The 23,883-nt window shown below is 36.2% G+C and overlaps 1 protein-coding gene across 15 annotated transcripts in view; it reads left to right on the forward strand.

Annotated features, from left to right (window-relative positions):
• The window catches only part of LOC128025941 (leucine-rich repeat flightless-interacting protein 2), a 25,784-nt gene continuing 1,901 nt past the window's right edge, over nucleotides 1–23,883 (forward strand). Inside the window, exons 1-27 of one of the 15 annotated variants that reach the window (XM_052612563.1) lie at nucleotides 1–366; nucleotides 1,410–1,510; nucleotides 6,797–6,883; nucleotides 7,972–8,028; nucleotides 9,291–9,344; nucleotides 11,064–11,111; nucleotides 11,434–11,514; nucleotides 12,069–12,113; nucleotides 12,820–12,882; nucleotides 13,009–13,095; nucleotides 13,346–13,393; nucleotides 13,491–13,538; nucleotides 13,631–13,687; nucleotides 14,593–14,658; nucleotides 14,819–14,932; nucleotides 15,672–15,716; nucleotides 16,601–16,735; nucleotides 17,061–17,132; nucleotides 19,246–19,416; nucleotides 19,636–19,728; nucleotides 20,037–20,129; nucleotides 21,548–21,649; nucleotides 22,122–22,254; nucleotides 22,331–22,380; nucleotides 22,460–22,580; nucleotides 22,659–22,738; nucleotides 23,275–23,379. In XM_052612563.1, coding sequence (XP_052468523.1) covers nucleotides 1,421–1,510; nucleotides 6,797–6,883; nucleotides 7,972–8,028; nucleotides 9,291–9,344; nucleotides 11,064–11,111; nucleotides 11,434–11,514; nucleotides 12,069–12,113; nucleotides 12,820–12,882; nucleotides 13,009–13,095; nucleotides 13,346–13,393; nucleotides 13,491–13,538; nucleotides 13,631–13,687; nucleotides 14,593–14,658; nucleotides 14,819–14,932; nucleotides 15,672–15,716; nucleotides 16,601–16,735; nucleotides 17,061–17,132; nucleotides 19,246–19,416; nucleotides 19,636–19,728; nucleotides 20,037–20,129; nucleotides 21,548–21,649; nucleotides 22,122–22,254; nucleotides 22,331–22,380; nucleotides 22,460–22,580; nucleotides 22,659–22,738; nucleotides 23,275–23,379 — 2,145 coding nt within the window. In that variant the 5' untranslated portion in view covers nucleotides 1–366; nucleotides 1,410–1,420. The remainder of the gene's footprint in view (nucleotides 367–1,409; nucleotides 1,511–6,796; nucleotides 6,884–7,971; nucleotides 8,029–9,290; nucleotides 9,345–11,063; nucleotides 11,112–11,433; nucleotides 11,515–12,068; nucleotides 12,114–12,819; nucleotides 12,883–13,008; nucleotides 13,096–13,345; nucleotides 13,394–13,490; nucleotides 13,539–13,630; nucleotides 13,688–14,592; nucleotides 14,659–14,818; nucleotides 14,933–15,671; nucleotides 15,717–16,600; nucleotides 16,736–17,060; nucleotides 17,133–19,245; nucleotides 19,417–19,635; nucleotides 19,729–20,036; nucleotides 20,130–21,547; nucleotides 21,650–22,121; nucleotides 22,255–22,330; nucleotides 22,381–22,459; nucleotides 22,581–22,658; nucleotides 22,739–23,274; nucleotides 23,380–23,883) is intronic. The other 14 variants (XM_052612564.1, XM_052612565.1, XM_052612566.1 and 11 more) reach the window with 14 other exon arrangements.

Consider the following 23,883-nt stretch of genomic DNA (forward strand, 5'->3'; position numbering starts at 1 on the left):
TTTTCCAACATCCGGGTTTTTTATGCGCGAAGCTGTCTATGGAAAAAACACCTCAGACTCTCAGGAACGACTACTATTTGTCGGCATTTCCCGCCAGATTTGCGATCTTTTGTTAAATAAGTTAAACTGAAACTAGCGGTGGTGTGCTGCTTTTAGGCATCTTTTAACTTAACACGAACAGCTTTCTCGGGAAGGTTTGAGGTGACGGACGGTGTCAGTTTGTGTCCGTCACTCAGGCACGAGCTCGCCTCGCACACCCGCGCGCACAATCGCGCGCTCGATTTGGTTTGCGGGTACGCGCCCGGCCGGGTCCCAGTCTGTCAGAACCGACCCGAGTCTCGAGCGGAATAGTGACGAACCGAAACGGTAAGAAACCGGCACTTACGGAAGCCAACTGTCATGAAAGTCCTGACAGGTCACTAAACTGCAGTGTGTGAATTAACGACAAGAGACTTGAGTGACATTTACACACTTTATGTCTTTGAATGCAAGCTAGCAAGCTAACCGCTAACTAGACTCATAAATATAGAATTTTACTTCGCACATTTATAATTCATAATAATTATATATATATATATACATTTAGCTTCATGTGGTGGATACTTAATTCTGTTAACTGAAATGCACTTGTTATTTATGTATTTTCTGGAAAATAAAGTGTTTTAGATTAGTCTTTCACGCCGCTGAATGTTGGTTTATATTTAGCGCCTCATCAGAAACATCAATTTAACTAACTAGTTATAGCATTTTGTTTATATTTTTATTTACATTTATATTTAAATTTAATAACGACATCCTGACAAATTCAACAAGGGTTTATATACATCATAAGACAATAAGACATGAGGCATGATATAGTACGCCCAAAGCTTTGGTAAAACTAACGTACTGTTATTTAGGTATCATTTGTTTACGTACATAATGTGGTTGTTAAATGTCATTGTATTAATTAGCTGTCAAAAGAGCACATAAGAACAGATAAGCTGGCTTTATTTAAAATTCAATCTAAACTCATTAGTCTTCCGTGCCAGTGATATTTGTCTGCTTTGTCACGTTATATATTGAGGTTCGGTTGTGTGTCTGGTGTTAGTTAATCAGCTCTGAGTCCAGACACACATGACTAAAGCCTCTATTTGTGAGTGTGTGAGATAGTGTGAGAGGCCAGGCTTATCTAACCTACATTATCTAGCCTACATTGCAAATGTTTAATGAAATAACACATTAAGATGCTGAGTTGACTCTAATAGACCTGCATAGGGAAAAATATTTTTTTCTCTTCTGTATGTGCTGTTAGATTGCTTATTGTCTCAGCAAATGGGTCATTACGGATATATTTTACACAAATAGACCACCTTTGGGAAACAAGACCTTAAACATCTAATTTAGTGTTTTCTTCATGCACCGTGAAGTTGCTGTTGACATGGGGACGCCAGGATCAGGACGAAAACGGACCCCAGTTAAAGACCGTTTCTCAGCCGAGGATGATGCTCTGAGCAGCATCGCCAAAGAGGTAAGAGCTGTTCACCTTTGACCCCTGTTTATTGCTTTCGTGTCATTTTGTGGCTTGTGGTTTCCTGTGACCACAATAAAGGAGTCATTCACCCAGAAAGCAAGCAAATCAAAAGACAAAATAGTCTTTATTTTGTGAGAAACGGACCAAAATTCTGTGATTATTTGCTTGAACTTATGTCCTTCACTGTAGCTTACAAATCTCATTTGCAGTTCTACATGCATGTCTGGTTATATGACACAATTAGCAATTGCTTTTACTCTCATTGATGTCAAAACTCTTTTGAGGTTGACTGCCATTCTGTAGACTTTCTCCTTTTGTTTTCCATAGGAGAAAAAACTCATATTGATTGATAGAGCACCTGGGATATTACAAAGCAACATGACTTGCACACACACACACACACATAAACACACACACACACACACACACACACACACATAAACACACACACACACACATACACACATACATTCATACATACATACATACAAAACCCTATACATGTTGTCATATAAACATGCAGTGATGCTACATAATTAAGTTCCACAAACCTTATGTAAACAAAACTCATTATGTGATATATTATTCAGTATGTGTTATCTTCCAGTAATACGTCTTAAGATTATGAAGATATTGAAATGCTTAGTTTTATGATCAAGGTCTGTAGTTTGTGATTGTGGGGCCAAAACTGCAATGCAAATACAATACAGTGATGATTGAGAGATGTTCAAACACTTCTCAAAAGCATCATATTTGATGCTTACATATACATTTATTTATGAAATAATGAAGGAAATTGCTTCAGTCCCAATATCATGAATCAGTCCAGTAAGTGTTTATCTTGAAATGCTACTAACAATATTAAAGTTATCTACATTTACCTTGTGAAAATCATAACTATCTATAACTATCCTTCAGATGGCTGAAGGTGTATAGAAGCTGCAAAATTGTGATAATGTTGGTAATTTGGCGGCCTTAGAAATTCATGAGATGATACTGTAGGCTTAATGGGGTTAAAGGTGAATGTCTTCTATGTATCTAATCTCTGCATCGAAGTCTGAATAGTTTGGTTCTGCATTATATAGTTGGTCAGTCCCCCTCATAGACCTGTTGTGATGTGTTATGTTGACGTTCAGGTTCTGCCAGTTGGAGCTGCAGCTGATGAAATTTGACTCACAGCTTGAGCAGGGAGCAGCCAGTACGGACTTGTCTTAGATTTTTCCGCAGCACACATGGTTGAGGCCATCACTCTTACAAGCAGAAAACTCTTGACTACTATCAGTGCTGTGCTCTGGGACTGTTCGACCTGAAATTAACTTGTATGACCCAAATTTATAATTACAGAGCACTCATGTGACCAAATGGGTTGACCTTGTCTCTAAGCAAAATATCATGAATGAGAGAAACTGATATCTGCATTCTTTTTCTTCATTAGCTACAGTATAGCTAAAGCACATCACATTGCCAGCTTGTTAATTACAGTACTGGCCCTTAAAATATAAAAACAAACGAAGAGCAAATCTAGATTATCTAGTCAACCTCACTAGTCAATTAATAGTCAGTCTATTAATCAACTAATCAATCAATAGTCATAGTTTTTTGGCAGTTTCCTTTAGTGCTGCGGAAATTACTGATTTCATCTTTAAAGGCACTATTAAATAAAAATGGAAGATCATTCATTTTAATGGAATATTGCAGTTTATATTATAAATAATGTATCTGTGCACATCATTATATCTTTAAAATATTTTCAAGTTCCCCTCCCTATCAAATCAACTTCTCTGATGATTTGCACCTAATTTTTTTTCTTGTTCGAAAAGGAGTTTAATATGTGAAAATAAGGAAGACCAGATGATTGCAATTTCCATTTTGTGCTGACTTTAAAACAGGGATTTGATATAAATAACAGGACTTTTCTGCTATGGTTTAGTAATGTAAAGGAAGTGGTTTCTGAAATATATATATATACTTTTTTTTTCTAGTCAACTGTTTGTTCAGTCCGTAACATGAAGAAAATGAAAGACAGTCGTTTCCATCTGATACTGTCACTGAAAAAGTGAAATCATGCAATATGTCCTGAATATGGACCATATAAGGATGTTTTAAAAGAGGAAATGGTCAGCTCTAAAGCTACAGGGTGTGAGTTGTCCTGCAGAAGTGAAACTACAGCCAAATTGAGGATGTTTGTTAAATATTTAAAGATGATTTATTCTTGTACTGAGAGAGGTCTGTATCTTCTCCTGAGCGCTGCTGGAGTTCACACATAAAACTTTGCTCGTTTCATTGAACCTGCCTTTGGATCCACCTATTTTGCGCCTGCTGCAGAGAAAACTCCCTAATGGTTAGCAGAAGCCTGTTAACTGAAAGCTTGCCATTTGATTTGTCTGTGCATGGTCCAGGTTACCGGGGGTGAATTTGAGCCACGCAACCCACGTTGAGGTCACTTATGTTACTGGCCAGTCTTGTCACTTTCAGAGGCCAGTGATTTGCATAGTCCATTAGCCACAAAGCAACAGCATGAGATACTCCTCTAATCTTGGAGTATCTAGGGCAAGGTGTGATATTTCTTTAGCTATTACTGCCTTGCACGACTGTCTAAGGTTTAATGTAAGGTTGAAATAGGTCAACATACTGTAGTACTTTTATGCCAGGTGTAATATTCAAAGTGCACACCTACTTTATGCAATTCAGAAATACTTGTGCATACAATATTTTTTAATATCTTATGAGTACATTTGTAGTGCTTAAGTTCATAATCCATTGGATCAGTTCAGTGTTATGTAATGTCACTATTACTTAATGCACATAAACTACCTCATTGTTTACTGGAGATGTCCACATGCTGATTTACATATTCTACTAAAATGAAGGCCTTGCTGATTAATATTAAGTTTGCAAAGTTTCAATGGCCTAACTTCTTGGCCAAAAGACAATAAACCTAAATATAATCACACATCACTGAAAGTATCATAACTTAAATATAATCAGACCTCACTGATTATATCCTATCGTCCCACAATAGGAAAATGAGTGCAAATATGAACCCAATACTCAAAAATATCTTTATAACAACAATAATAATAACTCTGTCAAAAAATTAGGTTGCACTAGGTTATTACACTGTTTAAATTATTATTATTGCACAGTTTCACAATAGCTATTGCCCAGAATTGTAATTATTATAATTGCACAATTTAGGAATCAATATTTCACAACTGGCAGTTTGTGAGTCTTTTCATGCTGTTTGCCTGCAGTCCACAAAGACAAGCCAAGTAGAACAACATATTTTCTTGCCATTTTTATTATTATTTTTAAACAGTCTTTTGTCATATGCAAGTGGTGCAAAAAAAAAGGTTAGACTGTAGAGTCTTAGGGTGCTTTCACGCTAGCACTTTTGCTGCGCACCTGTGTTCGATTGACGTCAGAGTTCGGTACGTTGATGATGTGAAAGCTATCTTCTGAACTCTTCTGAACTTAAAAGGTGTGGTCTGTGGTACGATTCAAGTGAACAACGGTACGGTTTGCTGCAATCAAACTCTGGATGGGCCAGTCAGTCAAACCAAATCTGAAAGGACCCTTAGACCAGTATGCCCTTAAATGTATACTTTGAGTAGGTGATGAACAACAAGCCAACTACTCTTTGAATAATGAACCAGTGCAAATATAGACACTTTGCAGTTTATTGTCAGCTGCAATAACACAGTTGCAAACATTTCCATATTGACTTTGATAAGCTTATGCTGTGCCATCTCATTAGACTGTTCGCCTATGGAGCTCATGCTCTGCAGAATACAGTAATACTGTCTTTCTAATAAATGAATGGCTATGTTGGAGGTTGTGAAGTAAGTGTGTCTCCCCCCGCTCAGATTTCCTGTTGCAGTCTCATGACGGAGGCTCTGCTGGTCTATAGATAGAGCTGGAGACACTGGGCTCTGGTGAGCAGGTCAAACTTTCAGACAGCACAACAGGTGCTGAACACAGGAATCACACACACACACACACACACAGAGCCCACCCTCTCTAACCTCACCATATGTGTAAAGATTTGCATAAGCCTTGTTTAAATGTTTGCTGTCAGGCAGCTGCATACTTTGCAAAGTCACTTTCAGATCTGTCAAGGCATATTTGTATTGAAATGTAATACAATTATTTATTGTGTAGGGTATTAGAAAAAGTTAGCAAGTCATATTGCACATGTGTCACATGAGGATTGTGATAGTCAGGAATAATCCAGCATTTGTTTACCAGGAGCATGAGTCTGGTGAACTGTGTGTATTGGTCTTAAATTAGACACTACTGCTGAATCATGTTTGTTGTTTTTTCACCTAGTTAGAGATCAGCTGTACTTGCAGTAGATGTTAATCAAACCACCCCCATTTCTGCTATTTTACCAAATCCGACCCTCCATGAAATGTCTGCCAACCTGAGGTCAAAAAAAAAAAAAAAAAAAAAAAACTGAAAACCCTGGGCTGGTTTTTTTGCAGAGCCTAGTGTTGTCACAGAGACAGGTGTGGTTTCCCAGAACACCCTTTTCAGTGTTTTGTGTCAGGACTCTTGAATGCCTTCTTACAAGCCATTAAAGGTTTTCCTAAACAGTTCCGTGAAGTTTAAGAGGGATGTCTTCCCAGTCATGGTTTCTCTCTTCTTATATCATGTCCACCCATGTATTATGAAGTTTTTGCTTTTTCAATTGTGGTTACATGGAAAATATGACTGTTCCGTCTTTTTTTTCTTATGGGTGTTTTGGGGCATTTATTTATAGGACTGTTGAGAGACAGGAAAGTTGAGAGAGAACGAGGGCAATTGGGATCGAGAGGTGACTTAAGTTTGAATATAGATCCCGTGAACCAGCTGCTCTTACATGTATCATCAGCATGTGCGCTATCCTCAGCTCTTACATCTATTCTTGTTATGATTGCTCACTTTTGAACCATCAACGTAAAATGCCAGCCTCACTGGAGAAAGGAGTGAAAATGCACTTTCACTATTCCATTCCTGTGCTGAATTTCAAATATATACACTACTGTTTAAAACTTTTGGTCTGCAACTTTCTCTTATGCTTTCTAAAAGTCTCTTATACTTGCCAAAGCTGCATTTTAGTGAGTAATCAGTCGATTCTGTAAAGTGGTGAGTTATCTGAGTGTTTCATATAGGACAGATGCAGAATAATGACTACTTTTTAAAATTGCTTGCATACCTTCTAGTGTCCAGAAAGAGTGCTTTCTGCTCCGATTCTTTGATGCAACAGATATTAAGATAAATTCTCTTTCCTCTCTTGTGCAGGCAGAGGCAATACTTGCTGCGAAGAGAGCAGCTCGTGCTGAGGCCCGGGGCATCCGGATGAGAGAATTGGAGCAGCAGCAGAAAGAGGTGAGTCCTGAGGAGTAGATGGGAGGAGAAAGGCACTCGCCCCTCCTGCCTAATGAATAGTACTGAAGTCCTCAATGTCTTCAGAATTCTTTCTTGTGTCTATGCTGAAATCCAGAACCACATATTTATTATACTTATTTCAATCAGGTCTGTTGACCTGCAGGTCTGTTCTTCATGAATCCTCTGTTCCAAAACCTAGTGAACTTTCTACATAGGTAGCAATATAAGGCATTATAGGCACACTTTCAACGCGAAAGATGTTTCAAAAAGTTGGCAGCATTATTGATGCAGGGTTGCATGTATCCTTAATGGAGAAAGAAATCTTATAATGCATTGCGACACGTCATTATCTTATCAAAATGAAAACACTACTGAAATACTGAATTGAGTCTCCCATATGCTGAGCACTATTAGTATGACACATGTTGCTGCATATTTAGTTACAAATAGATCACTTATGAGGTTCAATTTCAGTTGGGATGCTGCCTTTGTGGCATTAAATGGCAAGGCAGCTCACTAGGTTTTGGAACAGAGCCTCTGCATTTCATTCAGAATATGGCTGATCTTCTATAGGCTGTCATCTCTTTTGTTGCAGTAAAGCAGAAGGATTGCTTTTAAACTGGCATTTTGAGTAATTTGCTTGTCTGTTTCAAGCATTTTTGTTGAGAAGACAAAGTATGGCTGCTTTTTACAAGTAATTCCAGATTCACAACCCAGATTTAGCTAGCTGACTAACTAAGCTCATAAGTGGAAACAGGCCTTTGACAATACAGTGTGTTTTCAATGGTTGCAGCCACATGTGAATGATTCAGTTATCGATTTCAGCTGTATCTGTCAGTATTTTCTGTACTTGTGCAATTTAAGATGTTCTAATACGCTTTCAGACCTGGTCTGAAGAATATATTTGCATACTGAAATACATACTTTAGGTATGAGTAATTGCATGTTAATGAATTTGTTCACCAGTATGTCTGTTTGTGTTTTTCTACGTAAGACATTCACAAAAAAAGTACCAAAAATGAAACAATGTCACATTGAATTGCAGTAGAAGTCTTTGTGTTTGTGTTGTGGTTGTTTCTCTCTCACAGCTGTCTTACCAGCACTCCTCCTCTAGCAGGAAATGGGGGCAAATCCACCAATGGATGGTATGAGAAAGATTAGGCCAGTTTGAACATGCATGCACTTTCACCTTTAACTAATAAAGAGCTTTCAGATGGGAGTGTGCTAGCTGTATTCTCATACAAATTTTTTTGTATGTGGCTTTCAAGCATGTTTTTTTAATAGTACTTTTTACTGCTCTTTTGGGTTTATAAAAGAACCCTTGTGGTCCTGTTGTTGTCTTTAAAAACAGTATTCCGTTAGGATAGGGATTCACTTTTTTTGGATAGTTTTTTGCACATGATCTATTTGCTTTTGTTTGTGTGTTTGTATATATTACAGGGGTAAACCCTTAAGTCATGGGGTTTAAGTTAAGTTGGTAAGTCGTGGCCTAGTGGTTAGAGAGTTTAACTCCTAACCCTAGGGTTGTGGGCCCGAATCTCGGGCTGGCAGTACCACGACTGAGGTGCCCTTGAGCAAGGCACCGAACCCCCAACTGCTCCCTGAGCGCCGCAGCATAAATGGCTGCCACTGCTACGGGTGTGAGTTCATGGTGTGTGTGTGTTCACTGCAGTGTGTGTGTGTGCATCTTGGATGGGTTAAATGCAGAGCACGAATTCTGAGTATGGGTCACGGAGTATGAATGTCACGTCACCTTTTTTTTTTTTTTTTTTTTTTAAATAGATCTCAGCATTTTAGTTTTAGAAGTCTAAAAACGAGTATCTCTATGTGGCCTTTTCTTTATGGGATGGGTGATGATGTTTTAATAACAGCTATGATTTTGAAGTAATCTTTTTAAAACCCTAACCTACATATTTCATGTATTTGTTTATTGTATTATATAGTATATTTAATATAGGTGCATATAAATGAAAAAATACATTTTTAATATAATACCTTAAGGTTTTTTAGTAAAAAAACAATTTAATTAATTTTATTATTCATTTAGTAACATTGTGCAAAATATGCACTGATTTATTTTCAGCTAGATTCTTACTGTGTTTAACTACCTCCATCAGTTCCAAGCAAATATGTCAATATTAAGACACATTTCAAATTTTATCAAAAGGGTTTATTTTTTAGCAAATTATTGTAATTTTGTTTGCCCAGCCCATGTTGTCTTGTTGCTGGTAGTAAACGTGTATGATTGCCCTGAAATTTGAATAGGTCTTATCCTGGCAGACTGTCAGCAAGTTTAGTGTGGTGTTTAGAGTTAGTTTAGGGCCGCTGGTGAAGACTAACACTAACAACCTAAAACATGCAGCATTCTTTCATTTAAATTCTGTAACCTTCAATCTGTTCATCTCAGGCCGATGCAGAAAAAGCCCGTCATGGTCATCATTCCAGTAGCCACAGTCGACGGGTCTGTATCTCCTGATGTTGCTGTCCGTCTCCTGACTTTCTCCTCTTTTTTTTTTTCTTTCGTCTTATATATATCTATATACAGTATTGTTCAAAATAATAGCAGTACAATGTGACTAACCAGAATAATCAAGGTTTTTCGTATATTTTTTTATTGCTACGTGGCAAACAAGTTACCAGTAGGTTCAGTAGATTCTCAGAAAACAAATGAGACCCAGCATTCATGATATGCACGCTCTTAAGGCTGTGCAATTGGGCAATTAGTTGAATTAGTTGAAAGGGATGTGTTCAAAAAAATAGCAGTGTGGCATTCAATCACTGAGGTCATCAATTTTGTGAAGAAACAGGTGTGAATCAGGTGGCCCCTATTTAAGGATGAAGCCAACACTTGTTGAACATGCATTTGAAAGCTGAGGAAAATGGGTCGTTCAAGACATTATTCAGAAGAACAGCGTACTTTGATTAAAAAGTTGATTAGAGAGGGTAAAACCTATAAAGAGGTGCAAAAAATGATAGGCTGTTCAGCTAAAATGATCTCCAATGCCTTAAAATGGAGAGCAAAACCAGAGAGACGTGGAAGAAAACGGAAGACAACCATCAAAATGGATAGAAGAATAACCAGAATGGCAAAGGCTCAGCCAATGATCACCTCCAGGATGATCAAAGACAGTCTGGAGGTACCTGTAAGTACTGTGACAGTTAGAAGACGTCTGTGTGAAGCTAATCTATTTTCAAGAATCCCCCGCAAAGTCCCTCTGTTAAAAAAAAAGGCATATGCAGAAGAGGTTACAATTTGCCAAAGAACACATCAACTGGCCTAAAGAGAAATGGAGGAACATTTTGTGGACTGATGAGAGTAAAATTGTTCTTTTTGGGTCCAAGGGCCACAGGCAGTTTGTGAGACGACCCCCAAACTCTGAATTCAAGCCACAGTACACAGTGAAGACAGTGAAGCATGGAGGTGCAAGCATCATGATATGGGCATGTTTCTCCTACTATGGTGTTGGGCCTATTTATCGCATACCAGGGATCATGGATCAGTTTGCATATGTTAAAATACTTGAAGAGGTCATGTTGCCCTATGCTGAAGAGGACATGCCCTTGAAATGGTTGTTTCAACAAGACAATGACCCAAAACACACTAGTAAACGGGCAAAGTCTTGGTTCCAAACCAACAAAATTAATGTTATGGAGTGGCCAGCCCAATCTCCAGACCTTAATCCAATTGAGAACTTGTGGGGTGATATCAAAAATGCTGTTTCTGAAGCAAAACCAAGAAATGTGAATGAATTGTGGAATGTTGTTAAAGAATCATGGAGTGGAATAACAGCTGAGAGGTGCCACAAGTTGGTTGACTCCATGCCACACAGATGTCAAGCAGTTTTAAAAAACTGTGGTCATACAACTAAATATTAGTTTAGTGATTCACAGGATTGCTAAATCCCAGAGAAAAAAAATGTTTGTACAAAATAGTTTTGAGTTTGTACAGTCAAAGGTAGACACTGCTATTTTTTTGAACACACCCCTTTCAACTAATTGCCCAATTGCACAGCCTTAAGAGCGTGCATATCATGAATGCTGGGTCTCTACTGGTAACTTGTTTGCCACGTAGCAATAAAAAATATACTAAAAACCTTGATTATTCTGGTTAGTCACATTGTACTGCTATTATTTTGAACAATACTGTATATTATTTTTTCTCATAATTTTTCATCAACAGGGATTAAATGATGACACAGCATCAGTCCGGAGTGTTGGAAGTTACAGGGTGTGTCATACTTGACTTTTTTTTTTTTTCCTCAACATATATCACTTATTTTCTTGTTTTCAGTAAAACTTGCCCACAAGCTGGATGTGGGCAACAAGTCTTTTTTGAGACATTTAAACAGTAATTGTAGTAATTGTTTAATTTTAAATGTTGATGCATAACATACAAATAGAATGCTGCTCCAGCAATCAGCATATATTTTATTGGTCCAGTAATCACAAACTAGTCTTAAAAGCCTGTTTAGAAAGGTAGACAAGTGCATTTAATAAGCTATTGAAATTTGAAAAATGAATGCTTTCCTATTGGATTTCTACTTTTAAAGTCAAGTTCGTCATCTTTACGAGACTTGAGCAGTTTTCAACGCTCCAGTCGGGTTAGTTCTTCCAGGAGAAGAGACTTGGTGGTACGTCACTGTGTGTGTGTGTGTGTGTATTTTGGCAACATTGTTTTCTCTTCTGTGACTGTCATGACACTCTAAATTAGACTCCTGTATTATACTAACATTGTTTGCTCTATTTGATTGAAAGCTTGTCTCAGTAACACCTACCTTAGCTTTTATAGTGTTGAAATGATCTAATTGTAAAGCTGATTGATAAAGATAAACAGGATTACCATGGTCATGGAAAACTTAGAAATGTGAACTTGTTTATTTATTTACTTATTCCCTACATATTATGAAATCCAGACCTGGAAAAGGCAATTATTTTCATGCAGGTTACTTCAAGGTTGTTGTGCATGAACATTACAGGCAGACTTTGTGCAATTGATGACTAACACGATTGAATGGTTTTCTATAAATGAAGCATAATCAGACTGACTCAGTGAGTGAGCACTAATACAAAAAGGTGCGATCTGAAGTAACATTTCTTATTAGTGCACATGTCATGTCTGCGGCATGGATTACTTCATGTTATATATCCAGCATAGATTGTGATGGTTGTGCTGTTTTCTCTGCAGTCCGGCGTCTCCAGTAGTTCTTCTTTGAAGAACTCCCACTCCACTGTATGTATCTATGACAGTTTACGTTTATGTCCATTGATAGTCAGTATTTCTGCATTTAAATATTTTATATCGTTCCAGTTTGACATTTTATAAGGGCAGACGTTCAAATTTGGGATCTTTGTTTTTTGATTTGGCTTTTTAAACCAGAGGTTTTTGTTTTCATTTTATGTCACAGAGTGAAGCACTGCACTTTGTTCCTTTACACATGGGCAGTGCATGATCGAGAGTAACTCTGTTCTCAATTAATGCTGCCCTAGGAATGCTATAATTTTGGGTCACTTATAACATGCATTTGGGAATGAAAAAACTTCCCAAACTTTTAATGAGAAGTGCCTATAAACAGGTTCTTGTCAACAAAAGAGAAGCGGCAGGGAATTCTCTGCGGTTTTCCATCAAAATAAATTCAGTGTGGATTAATGTTTGAAAATGAAGAAAATAGGACTGCCATAAATATTAGTATTGCAATTTTAAATTGGTAAAATATATTTAAAAAATGTATAATTTTAAATATTTCAATAGTAATTTTTTTTTATATTTAGTCTTTTGTAGTAATACTACAAATACATTATTTATTAATTAATTAATTAATTAATTATTAATAATAGTAGTAGTCATTATTATTATTATTATTATTATTTTATATATTTTATATAATTATTATCATTAGTAAGAGAAAGCTTTTTGCAATTATGCTCTTCTCTTCCAGAGCTCTGTATATAATGATCTTCACAAAAAACCTGTTGGAAGTAGCTCCAAAAAGGACCTTCTGGTCAGTACTGATCGATGCATCATGAATGTGTTCTTTCTGGTTTAGAGCACGATATTTCAGATATATGACTATGATTCATATTAGACATCTGTGTTAATTTCCCATTGCTTTACACCATTTCCTTAGACTGGATTGTATCATGACCAAAGAAACTACAGCAGCTTAAAGAACTCCAAACCTTCTTCCTCTGCTGTCTCTTCTTATACACCACGGGTTTGTCTCCTTTCTTTCTGCGTGTTTAATACTCTCACACTGCAAAATGTTTGGAGGATAACTCTTTACATCCTCCTAGAAAGTTCCTTCCTAATTATAATAAATGATGCATGGAGTTCGTATTTCTTGTCTCGTCAGGGTTTTTAATTCCGTACTGGTTGTACCTTTAGTTTTAACAGCTAGCCTGGCATCATCTGCTTGGTTTAGTAGAGATATTTGACAGCTGTTGCTTGTGGTTTGACCTTCACAGGCTTCATCCAGCAGCAGTTCTACAGGTCTGACGCGCAGCTATAGTGTGGTCAGTCTGTTTTTCAGCACATCTGCCATGTGATTCTCTGTTGTATAAGAATCTTTGTCATCTGTTCATTTAAAAAATGTGAGATCTGTGTTCTCAGGCCTCCATTTGTGATGATGGTCTGTATGGTTCATATAGTTCCCGAGCTGTAAGTGATGCCATAGTATATAAACTGAAATAATAATCCTATCATAATGCTGGAGCAGTGTTAGCTCAGTGGTCAGTGTTATTCCCCCGTAGCCCTCTGAATGCAGCTGGTATTCCTCTGGTGCCAGTTCCACCCGCAGCAGCCCTGTGGTGAGCGTTTGCATGTGTCCAGACTTGAGAGAGCTGATCATGCATGTGTTCATTCTGAAACTTGTATATTATACACCCTGTCAAATAATACACCTTTTTAAAGTAGATGTTTTGCACTAGTCTAACTCCAAGTATTGAGACTTAGTGTGTAACTCATTCTGCATTATTTGTGTTACAAACATGAATGATATAAAATCGTGTGGCATTTTAAGGAGAGGTGTGTTTGAACTTAGTGATTAAACTTACTGTTTATGGAAGAAAAAAAGCCTTCATATACCTTCAGTGAAGAAAGGACTGACCTAAACTCTACTGTTCAAAAGTTTGTGGTTGGCAAAATGTTTTTGTATTCTTTTATGCCTGCCAAGGCAAACTAGTAATACTGTGAAATATTACAATTTAAAATAACTGTTCTAATTTAATATTTATTAGAATTATATTATGCAATATCATTCTAATAAAAAGGTGAGCTGCTTAAAATAATTTTTGAAATTCTTCTAATAGAAAGTAAAAACTTGTCTTACTAAAATGTATTTACTGTTACTTTTGATCAATTCAATGCTTTCTTGCTGAATAAAATTATTAATTTCTTAGAAGAAATCTTAAAAGACCCTAAGCTGTTGAATAGTGTATGTATGGAGACCAAAATGTCATAGACATGGTGTTTTGATGGTTTGTTCTCTGAAAGTGGGGCAGGAATGCCTCCAGTGTCTTTGTTTCGCATGTGGTGAATTTGTCTTAACATCTTAAATCGCGTTGAAATTGTTCAATGTCTTGTCACCAATACATATTAGTGCTATTTAAAGAGTGACTTCTTTGAAATCGTTGCATGTTCTGCTTAACAGTTATGGTTTTGGTTCCTGTGCAATGTGCATTTCTTCTTTTGAATCCTCTTTTAAACCTTTCAGTCATCCTCTGATGATGATTCTGGCAGCACTGTGTCCAAAAGTCGACGTGGGAGAAGGGATAGTGTGGTGAGGCAGAATAGAAACTGTGACTGCATATCTATTGTTTAGAAAACACAACCACATGTTCTATTTTTTATTAAAATAGTAATATATCATAACTTTTCCACTTCAGCTTCTTCTTTTTTTTTTTTTTTGCTTTCTCATGTTCTTGTCTGTCTGTGTGTAGTTGTCTGATTTCTCTGATATCTCTGAGACGGCTGCTGATTATTTCAGCCGCTCTAATCGCAGGGGTAGCATTGTCTCTGATCTTGATGATCTGAGCATCCCAGACCTGGACAGTGTAAGTCAAGACATGCATGAAGTATGAACTGGTGTGACACGTTCACTAAAGAGCACCAACTTGAAGGGAAGGGATAGTTCAGCTATTAAAGTTGGTTTACTGTGCATGGCTTGATACTGTGTAAAAATTTCAGTAAAGTTGACTCTACTGTAGTTTGTTTAGTGACTGCATTTAGGAAGGTATACATATATTATTCCTGTATAAATGCATCAAACTTTTGCGTGTGATTCTCTTTTGGTTGATCAACATTTGGTTTTAAAATAGTTTGTTTTGGTCCCGCTGACTGGAGCACTGACACTGATAGTTTCTGCTTAAATTGTTATGAGTGAGTTATGTGGCATGATATGTGCCTAAATCATGCTACAGCAAGTAACATCTCTCAGTTTTTTTTTAAGATGAAGGCATAACCCAAAAATGAAAATTAGGCTGCTTTTTACTCACCCCCGAGGCATTGTAAGTGTATATGACTTTCTTCTTTCAGACAAATCCATTTGGAGTTATATAAAAAAATGTCTTTGATATTTCAAGCTTTATCATTGCATTGTCAGCGTGTGTTGCTTTGCTTCAGTCCAAATGAAGTGACATAAAAAGCACTCTTCCGTTAAAAAAATAAAAATAAATGTCTCACATGGCTTTGGGGGGTGAGCGAAGGCTTTAGATGAACTTTTTGGATGAACTAACCCTTTAATGGCCTTTCAACTTAAACCAATGAGACTTATGGTGTCTTCTTCTTTTTCAGCTCGATGAGAAATGTGACAAGCAGTTTAAAGACCCCTTCAGCCGGGTAAGAGGAAGAGAGGTCATTTTCTACTTCCCTGTGTTGTGATATTTGATACATAATTAAGAACCAAGTTAATATTTCTCTTCTCATTAGGGGGAAATTAGCCTGTATCTGGATAATTATTTTCAGTCAGTGTTTAAGTAAGATTTCCAGATGTCCAGAGCAGGTTTTAAGTGATTAATGTTGTTGTTGTTATTATCATTAAATACACTACTATTTAAAAAGTTTGGGGACATTAGGGATACATTAAAGACAAGGATATGTTCTGGAAAGAAACATTAAATGAATCAAAAGTGTCATTAAGGTTGCAAAATATTATATTCCAAATAAATGTTGTTTTCTGAACTTACTATTGATCAAAGAATCCACAAAAAAAATATTAAACAGCACAGCTTTTTTAACATTGGTAATAATTTAAAATGTTTCTAGATTAGCATATTAGAATGATTTCTAAAGGATCATGTGACACTGAATAATGGAGTAATGGCTGCTGAAAATTCAGCTTTGCATCATATAAATAAATTAAATATTAAAAATAAATGTTATTGTTGTTATTTAAAATTGTAATAATATCATAATATTACTGTTTTTACTATATTTTTGATTAGATACATACAGTATTCTTTCAAAAACTTCAAAAAGAAATCTTACGGACCCAAGTATCAATCATTAAATCTCTTGGTGATGTACAGTGGCCCCAACAGTATTTAGATACTAGAGACACATTTGGTAATAATAAAATATCTAACAAGTTTCATCAGCAACATCATTGCTACATTTTCTCAAGAACCTATTTTTTTGCGAATATAATTAACCAACCTGTTATAAGGTTGTCGAATAATTCATTGTCATTGTTTATGGGTGTTTTGTGCTCTCATTTCCTCCAGCCATCCTCTCGATGTACTACCCCGGCGCTCTCCGCAGCTGCCCTGGCAACTCTGGGAGGTAGCAGTTCTAGAAGGGGAAGTGGAGATGCTGGAAGCATCATTATGGATGCAGAAGCTTCTATCAGCGAGTTAAAGGTAATTGTGTTGTTGATTTGCATTGCACAAACTGTAATACAGATTTCTCAGGTATATCTTGAAACAAGATGAATATACATGCCTTTGAACATATTTTGGCTAAGCATAGAGCATCATACTTTCCTACTGAATGCACCTGATCTCAGGGAATCTACTTGTGTTCATTTAATTTCGTTTTATTTGTGTTAATGCTTTGGTTTCTTTCCTCTTTATTTTCTTAATGCCTTCGGGTAGCTCTCTCCCTCTTTGTGTTTGTATGAATGTACAATCAGAGGTCACCGCTCTGACCTTCAGTGAATCATGATTCATACCTCCATCTCAACAGGACATCTATGATCTAAAGGACCAGATTCAGGATGTAGAGGGCCGATACATGCAGGGTCTTAAAGAGTTAAAGGTAGAGGGTCCTGAGCTCAACGCATGTCTTCCCCCATTCTGCTCTAACACACCAGGCTCTTAACACTTAGTCTGAAAGCATGAGCCTTGCATGAGTCTTTCGCTTTGTACATTAGCTCTTTACAGTCACGTTTAGCTCACATTCATATTCCTGAAGACTTAATTGCTCTATAGACCCAAAATCACATGGAAGGCTTCTGCTTTACTCCCAACTTGTGTTAAAGGATTAGTTCACTTCCAGAATAAAAATACTCACCCCTATGTCATCCAAATTAATGTCTTTCTGTCTTCAGTCACAAAGAAATTAAGGTTTTGGAGGAAAACATTCCAGGATTTTTATATAATGGACATAAGTGGTGGTCAATGGGTTGAAAGTCCAACTTGCAGTTTCATTGCGGCTTCAAAGGGCGTATCTATCAAAACCATGTATTTTTCTAAAAAAAAAAAAAAAAAAGAAATATAGTACCTTTTAACCACAAATGTATGTCTGCAAATTTGTGCATTATAAAACCATGTTAGCTCTTTATCTGTGTACTCCGGTTCAGAAAGGTAGGGTGAAAAACTCATCTCATTTTCTCCTCCAACTTCAAAATCATCCAACATCGTTGTTTTACCTTTTTTTGTTAAGGGCATTTGGCTTTCTTTGCACGTTCGCTTTGTAAACCCTGGGTAGGTACTATGCACGTCCTGATTTTGCCAAGTCCGATGTGTTCCTAGGTCAACATATTTTGTTGACCCTGGAACAACATTTTACTCCAAAAATATATTCTTAACCATATCCCTACACCTAAACCTAACCTTAACCATGAGTAATCCCTAAAATCAGAGGAAATGATAGATGAATGACACTGATGTACAAGCACCAAACACTGATTTTAAGCATAAACTTCACAAAATCTATAAACTGGTTCTTCAAATCTGATTGGTTAATCACAATGTTGTTCCAGGGTCAACAACGATGTTGTCCCAGGAACATGTCTCACTTGGTAAAATCAGGTTAGGCAGGTACTATACTGCCTATGTCTCACATTGAAGTTCATTATATAGAGTAAAATCCTGGAATGTTTTCCTCAAAAACCTAAATTTATGTGTGACTGAAGAAAGAAAGACATGAATATCTTGGATGAAATCGGGCTTGAGAGTATATTATCAGAAAATGTATATTCTGGAAGTGAACAAATATTTTAATGAAGATGGTCAAGGATGCAGACTACATACATTTAATCAGTTGTACGTGGGTAAGGAATTTCAGTGTTTGTCCAGTTCACATTTGGAAGTTGGGGACTCTGTTTTGAATATCCTGATATCAGTGAGACTCTGTGAAGGAACTGTACATGGATAGACAAGGGTTGATGTGACATAGACGTGGATGTACCTTCTTATATTTGATGTCATATATTGTTCAGTGTTAAAGTCAAGATGAAATGCTGCGAACAACCTATTTAGGGATGTTATCTTTTGAGAATTGATTGCAATTTTAAAAAGTTGGTATTACAAATTCAGTACTACTGTCAAAAGTTGAGGATTAGTAACATTTCTGAAGGATCATGTGACACTGAAGACTGGATTTATGGCTGCTGAAAACTCAGCTTTGCCATCACAGGAATAAATTATGTTTTAAAATAGAAAACAATTATTTTATTTCTGTATTTTATTTTTCTGTATTTTTGATCAACTGAATGCAGTCTTGGTGAGCATTATAGCATAAACAAATATTTACGACCCTAAACCTTTGAACAGTAGTTCACCTGGATGGGATAAGTGATTGGAGGGAAGGAGCTGATAAGGCAAAGTCATTTCAGAGGCGGAGCAAGTTATAATCTTTTTAGGACGAGCTACTAAGAAATGTGCACAGTAATACCAGGAACATGCATTTAGTAAGTAAAGGGGACCATTTTGATTTCATGTTGACTTTTCTATATGACTTTATTTATAATGTTTTGTGTTATACATTCACTTTTTAAATGTTTATCTGTACATCGCATCTAATCTTCAGTGCAGTGGTCAGGGTGTTCTTTGTTTATTTGGCTGTCATTACATTTTTGTAGTAGTTTTGTAGCATGTCAAGCTATTCAAGTACTTTTGTGTGAAGAATTGTTCCTCCGTTTGATCAGGATTCTCTGTCGGAAGTGGAGGAGAAGTACAAGAAAGCCATGGTGTCCAACGCCCAGCTGGACAATGAAAAGGCAAACCTCATTTACCAAGTGGACACACTCAAAGACGTCGTTGAGGAGATGGAAGAACAAATGTCAGAGCTGCACAGGGAAACAGGGGAGAAATCAAAGGTGCTTATAACAAATTATTATTTTCTAGAAAACTGTTTTGATTAATCTGACAAAAATAAATTGTATGGTCCAGCTGTCTTATTGCCACTATACACAGACCCAGCAGATCGTGAATGTATTGTCAGCTGTTTATTTCTGATGCATTCATTTAGATGTTAGAGGCCTGTTCAGAAGCTTTGGCCGATTATGATGTGAGTGTATTTTTCTTTTGATTGACAGGAGTTAGAGCGGCAGAAGCACACATGTTCAGTCCTACAGCACAAACTAGAGGAGATGAAGGAGGGAATTCGTCAGCGAGATGAACTTATCGAGGTAAAACCCAGAACTGAAATGGTTTATCAACCACAAATTCATTTTTGTAGACTTTAGGAACATTATCATTAGACTCAAATGTTTTAAAAGCTTTTGCAGAATAATCAAGTTACGGATGAAAAGTGTGCTTTATGTTCCTCATGGTTGAAACGGGAAGGTTCTGAGTCTTTGTATCATTTACTTTCCCCCATGGAGATCCTCCTGTTTCCTCTAGTTTTCTTCCTTCATATGTTCTGTCTCATCGCTTCTTTGTGTCTATTTTGAATCTGTCCTTTTCCCCTTTTCTGCTTTATTAAACGCATACCCAGGAGAACCAGAAAATTCAGCAAAAGCTAGATAACCTCACGAGAGAGGCATTTGACCTGCAGGAAACTGTTAACTGGAAGGACAAAAAGATTGCGGTAGGACGGTTTAGGAGATGCTGCTTGGATTGACAGAGAAAAACTGATCAAATTAACTTTTTATTTATATCTTAGCCATCTATTTAACTTTAGTTTTGGCAGGCAGCCATATATATATATATATATATATATATATATATATATATATATATATATATATATATATATATATATATATATGTGTGTGTGTGTGTGTGTGTGTGTGTGTGTGTGTGTGTGTGTGTATATATATATATATATATATATATATATATATATATATATATATATATATATATATATATGTGTGTGTGTGTGTGTGTGTGTGTGTGTGTATATATATATATATATATATATATATATATATATATATATATATATATATATATATATGTATATGTGTATATATGTGTATATATGTATATGTATGTATCATTTTTTTTTTTTTTTAAACAGAGGATTGATGTGTGGCTAATGCATGTAAAAAAAATTGACATCTGGATCTTGTTCATAAAAACTAATTTAGAAAAATATATTTGCATCCATTTTTGTTTGAGTGGATTTATGCACAATGTATGAAAAAAGTTTCCAGGACACAGTGCTGTCCTCTGCTGGTATCCCACAAGCCTCAGCTATGTACACCAGAAGTGCTGGGTACCACACAATAGTTTTCAAAATTTAAGATACATAGTGCATGGAAATATATTTTATCCAGGAAATTGATCATTTTACTTTCGGTGTACTCACTTTTGCATGAACCACCATGGATTGCTCAAGAAAATTGAAAGAAATGAACTATACAGAGCTATATAACTAATAACATCATTCCTTCACTTCCTGCACTGTTCATCTGTCAGCATGGTCTATTTTCATCCTGCCATCTATCACTAAAGCTAAGGCTGGGCAATATATTAAATATTTGTGATGGTTTATAATATATACGTGTGTGGTCACAAAACCAGTCTTAAGTCGCTGGGGTGTATATGTACCAATAGCCAAAAAAACATTGTATGGGTCAAAATTATCGATTTTTACTTTTTATTAAGTAATGTTCCATGAGGATATTTTGTAGATTTCTTACTTTTAATATATCAAAACGTAATGTTTGATTAGTAATACGCATGGCTAATTCATTTGGACAACTTCAAAGGCTATTTTCTCAGTATTTAGATTTTCAGATTCCAGATTTTCAAATAGTTGTATCTTGGCCAAATATTGTCCGATCCTAATAAACCATACATCTCAGTTTCAAAAAATTGACACTTTAGACTGGTTTTGTGGTCCAGGGTCACACACACACAAATGCGTGTGTGTGTGTGTATTTTAAACCTATATTGCCCAGCACAAAATGCAGGCCGTATTCATTGTGTGTCTTCTGCTGTCTCTTTGTCTACTTTGCTCTTTACTCCTCTCTCTTTTCCTGCCCTTCGTGTGGCCAGGCGTTAGAGAGACAGAAAGAATACTTTGATTGCATTAGGAATGAGAGAGATGAGCTCAGGGATGAGCTGGCTGACCTCAAGGGGAAAAGCCGAATGGGAGAGGTACGTCCTTCAAGTGCTCCTGCACAGGATGAAAGCTTGCTATCAGCACTGTATAACAACAAACAGATCGTTTGAATGGAAAGTTTTTGGATATTTGTTTTCTCTGCATTCCACCGGCCATGTTAACACTCTGAACTTTGAGCATGACATTACACTAGTTTTAAATAATTTGAGATATTTTATCTGAGCTGATTTGTCATTGACTATTTTCTTGCGTTGTCTACCATCTTGGATCTTTTTTCCCTTATTGAGCCTGTCACAGTGCATTTTGGGTTGACGTTCTCTATAAAGGAGACATGCAGATATGCCTTCTATGTCAGAATCACAACTGTGCTATTGTTTTTAGAATGTTTTCTTGAGTTGTCACTCAAAATGCATGTGTCCAGAAGAGGAGTGACAACTGTACTGCAGTGTGTATATGGCCAGTGTCCATTAAAAAATACTTTTATACTTTAATTTATTGGTCTGGCAGAAACATGGGCTGGTCATCATACCAGAGGATATGCCCAACGGAGACGTCAGCCATGAGTCCCCTACCTCGGGCATCACTGTGGTCACACAAGAGGCAGCGCAGGTGCTGGAGTCAGCGGGAGACGGACCTCTAGGTGAGTCTCCAAATACACCTATATATATTAGGATGAAACAATGGCATAATGCTTGTTTTCTGTGCTAATACCCCAGATGTAAGACTACGAAAGCTGGCAAATGAAAAGGATGAACTTTTGTCCCAGGTACGATTGTACATGAAGTGAATCAAAATTGATTAGATTGGGATAGATAAGTTGAAGTGACATGTATGTGCTCTTTTAGATCAGAAAACTAAAGATGCAGCTGGAGGAAGAAAGGCAAAAGCACTTAAAGATCGACAGTGTTTACACAGAAGGAGAGCGAATGGAGAACGGCAGTGACCTGCATTTCATCGAGTTGCAGAGTATGACCTGTGAAACATGCTATGCACACACATTTACCTTCACATGTACCATGCTGTAATACTGTCTGTTTCATGTAGGGGACGCCAATAGACAGATTAGTGAATACAAATTCAAGCTTTCAAAGGCTGAACAGGAAATGGCAACGATGGAACAAAATGTGAGTTTATATTTAGAACATAATAAAGTTATTACAATAGAAAGTATAACCTACATAACAATAGTATGTAACAGTATTATAGAATGTAACATAAGTATTATTAGTATGCTATAATTTGCACAGAAAATTAAACCTATTTAGGACAAATAAAAACTTTAAGGTTGTGAATGTTTTAAAGCAATGACATTTTCATGCCCATGTTTTTCCACTTTTTTAGTTTATAAAGATTGAAGCCTTTTTGATCAAAAAAGCTGCATGTATTTAAACTAAATACAATAAAAAATATTGTATATTATTAATATTATTAATTATAATATTATTAATATTAATATATAATTATAATTGTATTATTTTTTTGTATATATTTTAAAAAGCAAAAAACAAATCCTGCACAGTATCTATGCAATAAATAAATATAGTGTGCAGGATTAGTTTTTTGGCCTTTTAGTTAAAATACTGCCACTTTAAAAAAAAAAAAAAAAATTGTAAATAATTGTTGACGTTAACTGTTGTATTTTCTTGTACGTGTCTTTCAGGTAAATAGACTTGAAGGACAGGTGTCCAGATATAAATCTGCATCAGATAATGCAGAAAAGGTAGAAGATGAACTGAAAGCAGAGAAAAGAAAACTTCAGAGGGAGGTATGAACCCACACTGAAGAAACTTGCCGTTCAAACATCTCTGATATTGACCTATACCAGGGATCTGCAACCTTCAATGTAAAAAGAGCCATTTTGGCCCCTTTCCCCTACGAATAAAATTAATGTGGAGCCGCAAAATATTTGATCCCCAAATTAAGACAACACGGCATGTAGCTAAAGTGTTATATTAATTTATGTTACAGGGCATGGGGAGTAGCAATCATTTCAGAAGGGGGACAGAAATGTTAAATGTAGTAGTAGTAATAATAATAGGCCTTATAATATTTATGTCTAATTGACAAAAAAAACTTTATCTCTTACTTTTAGTTGGCTAAGAAATCAAATACACTGCTGAAGAATAACCAATCATTTGTCTTCTATAGTATTTTTGATATATATTTTAATAATATGTTGTATAATCAGTATAATAGTTTGTTCTATTCTTTTTTTTTCCTATTTTTATTACAGAATAAGGCAGGAAATATATTTTATAGCTTCTGTACT

Source organism: Carassius gibelio, chromosome A13 (assembly GCF_023724105.1).
Source record: "Carassius gibelio isolate Cgi1373 ecotype wild population from Czech Republic chromosome A13, carGib1.2-hapl.c, whole genome shotgun sequence".
NCBI classification, from domain to species: Eukaryota; Metazoa; Chordata; class Actinopteri; order Cypriniformes; family Cyprinidae; genus Carassius; species Carassius gibelio.